Here is a 10775-nt window from a genome sequence, read left to right as displayed (position 1 = left end):
AAATTGAAAGTATTAATCTAATTAAATTTTTAATCGTATATTTTTTAGGAAAAATATTTTGTTACTTTTAATATTTTTGACAAAATTAAAATTAATATAGAGATTAAATTAAAAAAAGTATAAAAATCTGATTGAAAATTTAATAAAATTATGAAGACTAATAGAATAATTAAATCTTAAATTTTTTTAAATATATCCATGAATATCATATGTTGATATCTACTAAAATCTAAAACTACTTTATATTATCAATAAATCACATTAAAAATTTGAATAACCTTTACATAATAAAATTGAAAATAACTTTAACAACTAATATAGTACTAAATAAATTATACCGTGAAAGTTTTATTCCATAAAAGTATTCAAACTAAAACAAGTTTACATCATTTTTCTATTTATTTTGATTTCTTCCTTTTCAATAGAAAATGAGTCAAATAACTAGTGCAAGTGGGAGGCTGGACCACAAAACCGTACAACAGCGTGATGTATCTTTGAATCGATAAAATAGTGTCCGACTTGTTCCTTTTTCATTTGGGGCCACTCTGGAAATAATTAAAAGATAAATTAAGTTAGATATTGTTACTTTTGTTATCTGTATAAAAAGGACTTAAGACTTAAGAGTTAAATACGGAGATATTTCATACTCACTAGGAGACAAACAATAATATTTTAGGATCATGTTATGTAGGCATAGAAAGATTGCACACAAAATGGTTATTTATATGTGAATATAGAATAATTTATATAATTATATTTATAATAAAATATAGCAATAATTGAGGTTTTGTGTTGATAAAATATTTAGTTATTTTACTTTAAAAAGTTTATTTATTCTGCTATGAAAATTTTGATTATTTTAAAGATTTAACTAAAATATATTTTTAAAGAGAAATGTTATTTGTACACTAAAATCAGTTATTAAAATTAGTCATCAATGTATTTGTGTATAAATATATTTGTGATTTAATTTATTTTTAATATGTATTTATATTCTAACATGTATTTTATATTGATAACTGACTTTAGTGGCTGATTTTGGTATATACGTAACATAACCCAAAAAATTTCATGTTAAACTAAGTAACAAAACCATATATGTTATGAGTAATTAATTCATTTTATATGCTATTAGTCATTGGCTCATTGTAATTTCGTTATTGATACATTTTTTATAATAGACGCTAAAAAAATAATATTTTTACTCTAATTTTTTATAAAGTAACTCTAAATATAATTTCTTTGCTTTGTATATTTTTATGAATTTATAGAAAAAAATAATATTATTAAAATAGCAGTGACATTATTCATTTTACTATTATGTGAACTGTGGTAGCCAACTACGGTTTCTAATTTCTACGTAAACCGTTACTACCAGAGACGGATTATGGTTAGAAAATATTAGCCATAAACCGTGGTAGCCTCTCACGGTTTATGAAGAGAATTCGTTAAACATAAACCCTCCTAGTTTCCCACGGTTTATGAAGAGAATGACTTCAACGTAAACCCCCTGGCTTCCCAAGGTTTACATGTTATGTAGTATAAATACATAAACAAACATATAAAAGTGATTCAATTAAACATATAAAATAAACGGACTTACTCAAATGAATTTAGTACACTAAACAAATATGTCGACATTCATTGACTTAACCAACCTTACATTACTCAAATTAAGAGTGCCTAATACAACTTAAACAACAACGTCGACCCAATAAACGTAATGAGATCTAAGCATCCCCTCTAGCAGCATGTCTTCGCTGGTCACAGTTCCTCCGCGTATGCCTAGACTGACGGCATAGCCCACAGCACTTCGGCTGGTTCTCCACAGACTGATCCATACTACTACGATCCTGGTTGCCTTCGGACGACCTTCCTTTGCACGTCTCATGTTAGGATCAGGAATGATAGTTGGCCCAGCATATGGGGGCCATAGGCATTCTGGAATAGGCGAAACAAAACCCTGCTTGTAAACATTGAACACCTCACTCATACGATACACCTCGTGAACATATGACGCCCAATTAAGGCCCGAGTAGACGCAACATGCAATGGTGTGGCAACAAGGATAATGGAGCGCCTAAAAGTGCCCACAGTCGCAGGTGTGATCCTTAAGGGAAACTCTGTAGCTGCCCAGCGAGAAGTTCCCGGTCGGTGTTGTCTCGACCACAGTGTATTCCGATTGGTGCCTGTCGTATAAGGTCACGGTGAAGCACCTTGAGTCTCTTATGTTCCGATCAATAGCCTTGACCAACGCCTGACAAAATTCATGCCCAGATCCGAGTTGTGCCTCTGCTGTCTGTCTGCGGACCACGAATAGCTCAGCAAGCCTCCCGTAAGTTGACTTAACCAATGATGTGACCGGGAGGTTGCAAGTTCCCTTTAACACGGAGTTCACACATTCATTAATGTTGGTTGTCATGTGCCCGAACCGTCTACCACTATCCTCGTGTTGGGTCCACTTGTCGTATTCCATCCGGTTGGCGCAGTCACACATTGCCGGATTCTCAGTCCACATGATGTCAAACCAGTAATAAAACTCTGCTTCAGTTTTTGCGTAGGCAGCATTCACCAACATCCTCCTTGCATCCATACCTTTGAAGGTAAAGGCAAAATTCGCAGCCACATGACGAATACAGTACGCTCAAAAAGCACGTGGAGGCAGCCATCCAGTCCCAGGGGCCTCAAGTCCTGCCTTGATGCCATTATGCCTGTCAGAGATAACAAGGATACCCTCCTGTGGCGTCACATGCGCTCGTAGGTTGGACAAGAAGAATGACCATGACTCTGTGTTTTCTCCCTTCACAAGGGCGAAGGCTATCGGGAGGATGTTCGAGTTTCCATCCTGCGCTATCGCCAGCAGCAGCGTCCCTCCATACTTGCCATACAAGTGGGTACCGTCAATACTCACGAGGGGCTTACAATGCCGGAATGCCTCGATACAGGGTAGAAATGTCCAGAAAAGTCGATGAAAGTACACCGTGGACTCATCAGCCTCACCCCCAAGCCGAATAGGAGAGGTCTTCAACACAGAAACTGTCCCAGGCATGATTGACTGTACCCCTAGCATCCAACGTGGCAATTCCGCATACGACTCTTTCCAATCTCCATATATTTGTGCCACTGCCTTCTGCTTCGCCATCCAAACCTTCCTGTAACTAGGCTTGAAACCGTAATCGGCTTTTGTAGCTTGTTGCAATACCTTTGCTGTCATCGCAGAATCTGCCCTAACCAACGGAAGAATCCTCGCACATATAACGTGGTAATCCAACTGACGGTGATCACTAGAAATAGAGGTTGCCAAGTAAGTGTGTGGCCCGTTGTACCTCCTAACCTCCCAAGTGCCCTTTCGTGCACGCAGCGCTACGCGAATCAACCAAGTACAACCCTTGCTGAACTCCTTGCATTTTCCATGATACTTAAGATGATCTGATTCGATGACTCTGTACTCAACACCTCGGCGGATGCTATAGTCCTTCACACTCAGTACAGCCTCATCTTTATTCTGGAATGATTGCCCAATCTGAAATTCTGTAAAAGATCCCCCAACTGTAGGACCACAGTCCACCTGTAGACCCAGAGCCTCCAAGTTTAGTGTGGAGAAGTGTGGAGGGTACTGCTGAGTGCCAGAACTTGAAGGCCCATGCTGTGCATGTGGATTGGCACCTGTGTCATCATCGCTTTCCCCAATGATATCTACAGGCTCCTGGTCAGAGTCATCGTCACACATTGTATTCTCTACTCGATCAGGTTCTCCAAAACCTTGCATATCAGGTAGCAAACCACCACCGGTGCCCACTTCATACACCTGCTCAAAGACCCCTGCATTCTCCAAAGGTACATAACCAACAACCTCCGTTTGATCTAAATCAGCCGCGAATGAAGGGGATGCTACCAGCGAAACGGATGGTCTCACCGTAGGCATCGAACTAGACGCACCGCCCGCAGCAGTCGAGCTATGAACTGGATGGAGCTGATCCCACAGAACTATCGACACCAACCTCCAACTTCGCGAACAACTCGTGTATTCTGATCTTTGGAAAACTCCTAACACAATGGAACAGAACCCTAATATCTTCATCAGCTGCTAGCATAAAGGTATTATACTTAACACCGGTCGAGACAACTGTGATGGAAATCTTGTAGAATAGCTTCTTCACCCACTTGCTACCAAACACCCCAAGCTTTTGCAAGATGCTGTTCTTCAAATCTGACAAAGTACTTAATGAACGGATGAAAACACTTAGTGGTTCTCTGTCAGTGAACTTCACACCATATCTTTTGCTTTTTTAGATTTTCCCAAAGCAATGCACTAAGGCAAGAAAACTCTCTTCCTCACTTGCCATTGTGACAATGATCTCTTATGCAGCTTCAATCTCTCTCACACATATATATAGAATTTCACTCCTAATAAACCTTTGCAACCAACCAAGGTTTATGACCATACGAACTCCTTCATAAACCGTTACTGGTCACCAGATTTTATGTACACTTTGTTACCACGGTTTATGCCTAATGTGTTCCAACCATAATCCGTTCCTGGTAGCAACGATTTACGTAGAAATTAGAAACTGTAGTTGGCTAGCACGGTTTACATAATAGTAAAAATGTACATGCACGTAACAAATTTCTATTTTGTGTATTTAGGTAAATGATTCACTCAATTTATTTATTTGGGTAAATTGCCCATATTTTTATGAATGTGTAGAAAAAAATGACATTATTAAAATACAAGTGATATTATTCATTTTTTTAGACACTATTTTAATATTAGTATTTTTTTAATAATTAATATGTATTTTTTAATTAAAAATATTCGAAATATGTAATTAATTATAATAATAATATTTTTATATGTTTAGTATACAAATAATATAATTACTTAAATTCCTTGTAGTACGGAGATACTTTTTTCATGAAATTGAGTGAAAAAGATGTTAGAGGTGAGTTAGTGTGTTGGCTGAGGAGAAAGAAAGCATGAGTTTTATGAAGCGTGAACTCCACGCACACACAAAGCTCGTGGCCGACCCACCAAACCAAAAGCGTGAATTAGCGAAAATTCTAGTTCAACGGTTACCACGCGGTGTTTTCTTCAAATTAAAAATAAAAATTTATTTTCTTAAAATTATGAGTAATTGTCTTCATTGATTATTAAATTTTTAAATTTGGATACTAATTTTTTAAAAATTTAAATTTAATGTATTTTTAATGTAATATAAAATATTTTATATTATTAATATATTAAAATTAAATTTATTTTGCATATTCTAAAATTTAAAAGATTAAAATATTTAATATTAAAAATTTGGGAAACTGATGTAAATTACTCTCAAATTATAATTAAAAAACTTCACATTTTGCAACAAGAACTGTTACCATTCTCTCTCTCTCTCCACCACCCCAACCCCAATTCTTCATCTTTTGTACGCTGTACCTTCTCTTCCTCCATTTTCTCTCCAAAAATTAAACCTTTACCTTCTCCACAACAATCCCTTTTCTTCTCACTTCCTCATATTTTGCACTTCTTATCTTCTTCTCTAAGCACCTTTGCTTCTCAACAACAATGGTTTCATTTTCAGTTGAAGGAACTGTGTGGTGCTGTGTGTTAATGGTTATTATAACTGTGAGTTTTGCTGGGGACATAGTACACCCTGATAATATTGCTCCCAAGAGACCTGGTTGTGATAACAACTTTGTTCTGGTACGATAATAATCAATTCAATTTTTTTTTTCTAATTTTGATGTTGATTGCTTGCTGAGCTGGTTCTGGAGGTGCCATTGTTACTTGCTTTTTACTTTTTTTTTTTGGGATGATTGGGACTTGGGAATTGGAGGAACAAGGAAGGGGATTTTTATAAAGGAGATGAAAATTCTGTTTTGTTAGTGTAATTTTTCAGTACAGTTCTGAAGTTGGGTTTCATTAGAATTTATTTATTTTTTAATAAAAAAAATACTTTTTGATATTTAGTTGCTTTGAATTGCTTGGTGAGCTGGTTTACTAATGCCATTTTTCTGGTTTTTTAATTTTTGAATTTTCTATCTTCGGTTGAATGGTTTGGAAATGGAGGAACATGGAAGAATTTGTAGAACTGATGGAAAATCCTTTTTTCCCCTTTTCTTTAAATAAGAAAATTTGCTTCTTATTTATGAAAGATGAGGAGTTGGATTAGACTGATTTTTGTTTTTCTTCCTCTTAAACAAATACTGTTTTGGCATTTCATTTCAGAATTGTGTTATGGGAAAAAATGAGTTTCTCTGTTCTTCCTTTTTTTTTTTTAAATTATTTTTTTTAATATAAGATATTATTGGAGGTCACTGTTTGTGTTTGTGGTGCCAGACATGAATGGTGGTGTGGCCTTTGCTCAATGGAATTGCTCCTTTTTCGGAGTTATTGGACACTGAGATGCTCAATCATGTTTTTAGATTACTTGTCGTATCAGGCTCTTGTTCTGTGATAGATGCTTCTTTCTGTCAATGACTCATTGTGTTTATCAAATTTTTTTCAATTGGGGAAAAAGATCAAAACCTTGTTTGTATTAAATTATATCTTTTGGAATTATTCTTATTTTTTGAAAAAAATATCTTAATTAGACCTTTCTTAATCTTTTTAATTTAAATAAAGACAACATAAGCTAATTCAAACACACACTAAGACTGGAGTGATTCGATTCGGGTTGATTTTTAGGTGAAATTTTAGCTCAGAACAGGATGATGTTAAGAAGCCGAGTGATAAAATAATAAAATTTTAAAAATCAATGTGCAATTGTTTTGGTTTTTAGTGCTATTTTCTTTGAGAGTATTGATAGGTATAAGTGTAAATGAGTATTTTCTTTAACAATTTTGACTAATTTCTCTTAGGTTAAAGTCCCAACTTGGATTAATGGTGTGGAGAACTGTGAGTATGTTGGTGTTGGTGCAAGATTTGGCCCTACATTGGAATCTAAAGAAAAACATGCCACCCATACTAGAGTCGCCATTGCGGACCCTCCTGATTGTTGTAGCAAGCTGAAGAATAAGGTATCCTAATTTATGCCATAGAATTTTCTGAAGGCAACTTTTCTCTGCATTTTGAAGCATATATATCCGGTATACATTTAAAGCTCCAAAACTATTTTAGAATATGAATTTGTAATCTGGAGTGCTTTGCGATTTTGTTAGCTCACTGGCGAGATCATTTTGGTGCACCGAGGACAATGTAGTTTCACAACCAAGGCAAATATAGCTGAAGAAGCTGGTGCTTCAGCGATCCTCATTATAAATAATCGGACAGGTGTTTGCATGTAACTTGCTAAAAATTCTTTTTGGATCTCGGTTTCTTTTATTTTGTTTCTTCATTATGGTTTCAAAATTAGAGGAGATCCTGTGGATTCTAGCATTTGGAAATGTTAAATAAACAATTTTTGTTCATTATTTGTTTGCTTGAGTAAACACAGATGTCGCAATAAAGGGTTATACTATATTTCGTTTTAAGCAACTGTTCTATGTCTCTACTGTGCAGAACTTTTCAAGATGGTTTGTGAAGAGAATGAAACTGATATTGATATTGGAATTCCTGCTGTGATGCTTCCACAAGATGCTGGTGAAAACATTAAAAGTCATATACAAAACAAATCGATAGGTATGTTTCACATAGGGAAAGTTAAAATGGCTATTTTGGTACCTGTCTGGTTTTGTGTCTTACATGATATACATTGCACTCTTAAGTGTCTGTGCAGTTATACTCTCCGCTGCGCCCATTAGTTGATGTAGCGGAAGTGTTTTTATGGCTTATGGCTGTTGGTACCATTCTCTGTGCTTCTTATTGGTCTGCCTGGACAACCAGAGAGGCTGCTGTTGAGCGGGAGAAGCTATTAAAGGTTACTTGGTTCCTTTTCATGCCAATTTTATATATATATGCTATTATTTTTTGTTCTAATTTTGCTCTTTCGGAAGAAAGTTTTCTTCTCATACTTAAAAAGGCATCAATCCAGCTGTTGATACATAGTCATGTTTAACTTGCAGGATGCTTCGGATGAATATTTGAATACTGAGAATGCTGGTTCTACTGGTTATGTAGAAATCAGTACCATGGCAGCAATTTCTTTTGTTGTGATCGCTTCTTGTTTCTTGCTTATGCTTTACAAATTAATGGCATCCTGGTTTATTGAAGTTCTGGTGGTTCTATTTTGCATTGGTGGTGTTGAGGTGCGTTATTCTTTTCCAGACTTTGTTCCAGTTTATTACGATCACTCCCTCACGCCTCCTTTTCGTGTAGATTAGTATTAGTAATCCATTATTGATCATTTCATAGTAACGAGTTTCCTTTAAACTTTTAGGTACAAACATTTTTCTAACTGTCCAACTTTTCACAGTTCACATATGTGGCTGATGATTATGTTGATTGCTATCTTCTTTTTTCATTAGTAAATGTCGTAGATAGGGTTTGTTAACGCAAGCATTAAGTAACTAGTTAAGGAATCAAAACATAAGCATTTTTTATCTTATAAATCTAAGAAGCATGTAGTCTGTCCTTTCGACAAAACTCTTGTTGATTTAGCAGAGAAGTCATTATACTTTTTCATGTGATTTCAGGGACTGCAAACTTGCTTGGTGGCTCTGTTATCATGGTAAGTCTTCTACTCTTGTAGGTCGATTTGGCAATTGATTTGTAGGGTTATGTGAGCATGAGGCACTATCATGTTAAGTTTGTTGCTGCTTAGTGCCATGGTTTATTGATATGGAATTGACAACCAAACGTTTATAGTTTCAGATGGTTTCAACATGCTGGGCAAACATTTGTAAAAATACCCTTCTTTGGAGCTGTCTCATATTTGACGCTTGCTATGACTCCCTTCTGCATAGTATTTGCCGTGCTTTGGGGAGTTTTTCGACACGTATCTTTTGCATGGATTGGACAAGATATTCTTGTAAGAATAGTTGTGTTCTTTTTGCTTTCAATATATTAGTTATCGTACTATTTCTGATTAAAATATAAAAAATTAATGAGAATCCTCTTCCTTGTATGGAATTGAGAACACTAACCACTAGTCTTGCAGCATATCATTTTTGTTTGATAGTTTTTGCTAACAAGTGCCCTTACAAAATTTTGAAGTTTGCATTGTTCTCAATTTAACATTACAAGACAAATTCATAACATAGTTACCTTTCTCTTCTTTTTTGTTTATGTCATTCAGGGAATTGCATTGATAATTACGGTTCTTCAGATTGTCCGCATACCAAATCTCAAGGTAATTTATACTTTGTTATTTTTTCACCATTTCTGATTTCTAAAAGGCTTCTTTTGCAAAACCTTATACTTTGCTTTTTGATGATATTCTTTAATTCTAAGCATAAGAAGGAAACATTAATGCCGCATCTTCATAAATACAGTACTGAACTCTTATTACGAATGAAGACTCTGACATCTATACTTATTTCTCTATAAGGTTGGAACTGTTCTTCTTAGTTGCGCCTTTCTATATGACATCTTCTGGGTGTTTGTCTCTAAGTGGTGGTTCCATGAGAGCGTAATGATAGTGGTGAGTGTTCCCTTCTGTTTCATTCTCTACTAAGCTCGATTTTGGTCTCATAAACATGATGCGTTTCTTCCACTTGAATTAATGATACATTTTCACTTCTGTACAGGTAGCTCGAGGCGATAGGAGTGGAGAAGATGGTATCCCCATGCTGCTTAAAATACCGCGTCTGTTTGATCCTTGGGGTGGTTACAGCATAATTGGTTTTGGGGACATAATCTTACCAGGGCTTCTAGTGGCATTTTCACTAAGGTCGAAACAAAAGTCATATATTCATCTTCCCTAGTTTAAACACTTTAATCACTACATAAATGAAGAGAATGCCTTGTCTCATTTTAATGGTTTATCGACTTGATTATTGTACCGATAAATTTACAGGTATGATTGGCTGGCAAAGAGGAACCTTCGGTCTGGATACTTCGTGTGGGCAATGAGTGCTTACGGTTTAGGTATGCTATTTCTATGTTTGATTCTCGGTATGACTTTCGTTGGTAGGATGTGTTAAAGGGTAATTTTCCATAAAAACTTTTGGACTTCATTTACTTTGTTACAAAATTTAGCCGGCTCACTTTCGGACCAGAATTGGGATGTAGATGAGAATTGAGATCACTGTTTGCTTGGTGTCTTTACATCATTCCCTTGAACTTTGATCTGCAGGTCTCCTTATCACATATGTTGCTTTGAACTTGATGGATGGGCATGGTCAACCAGCATTGCTTTATATCGTCCCGTTTACTCTTGGTTAGTACAATTGTTATTTCAACATGTTCCGGTGGCTGTCGAAGGCACCTTCAAGAACTAATGTTAAACTTTATGCATGTTTCTTGCTTTGAGTTGTCATTGGTTATTCCCTGATTTACAAAAACTTGTATTGTTTTTAAAACCTTGGTTTTCTTCAAACGCAGGCACATTTTTGTCATTGGGAAAGAAGAGAGGTGAACTCAAGCTTTTATGGACAAGAGGGGAACCAGAAATGCCTTGCCCTCATAACCAAGAGTCTCAATAATGAACGAAGTGATAATAGGGATAGTAGTATAGTGTATCATAGGTGTTAGTTTAATAGGAGACTGATAGAAACTCTAGGAGACCATGTAAACATTTGGAACTGTCATAACAAAATTTCAACCAAATCATGTTATTAGCATGTACTTATAGTTATATCAACAGCTAAGACTTTAAGATACTATTACTTTTGTTAGATTAGATTTTTATTTTATTTTTTTCTTAGATAGAAGATGGTATGAGATAAGAAGTAAGAAG

At 35.6% G+C, this 10775-nt stretch overlaps 2 protein-coding genes across 3 annotated transcripts; one reads left to right on the top strand and one right to left on the bottom strand.

Annotated features, from left to right (window-relative positions):
* Positions 1-2644: 2644 nt before the first annotated feature.
* On the bottom strand, positions 2645-3925 carry LOC107485758 (uncharacterized). The gene has a single exon (XM_016106292.1). The coding sequence runs from the start codon at positions 3923-3925 to the stop codon at positions 2645-2647; it is 1281 nt and encodes a 426-aa protein (XP_015961778.1).
* Positions 3926-5370: 1445 nt separating this feature from the next.
* Positions 5371-10713, top strand: LOC107485784 (signal peptide peptidase-like 4). 2 transcript variants are annotated; one of them, XM_016106316.3, is made up of 14 exons: positions 5371-5701; positions 6859-7017; positions 7159-7270; positions 7499-7618; positions 7705-7856; positions 8002-8184; positions 8572-8606; positions 8744-8906; positions 9174-9227; positions 9426-9518; positions 9625-9767; positions 9894-9964; positions 10173-10256; positions 10421-10713. In XM_016106316.3, exons 1-14 carry the CDS (start codon positions 5564-5566, stop codon positions 10519-10521), a joined length of 1608 nt encoding a protein of 535 aa, XP_015961802.1. In that variant the 5' UTR covers positions 5371-5563; the 3' UTR covers positions 10522-10713. The 2 variants fall into 2 exon arrangements, with proteins under 2 accessions (XP_015961802.1, XP_020996588.1); XM_021140929.2 differs by lacking the exons at positions 5371-5701; positions 7159-7270 and having other exon boundaries at positions 6872-7017.
* The last annotated feature ends 62 nt before the right edge of the window (positions 10714-10775 follow it).

Source organism: Arachis duranensis, chromosome 4 (assembly GCF_000817695.3).
Source record: "Arachis duranensis cultivar V14167 chromosome 4, aradu.V14167.gnm2.J7QH, whole genome shotgun sequence".
Lineage (NCBI taxonomy): Eukaryota > Viridiplantae > Streptophyta > Magnoliopsida > Fabales > Fabaceae > Arachis > Arachis duranensis.
The sequence above is the reverse complement of the archived record's forward strand: the minus strand, read 5'-3'. Positions and strand labels throughout refer to the sequence as shown.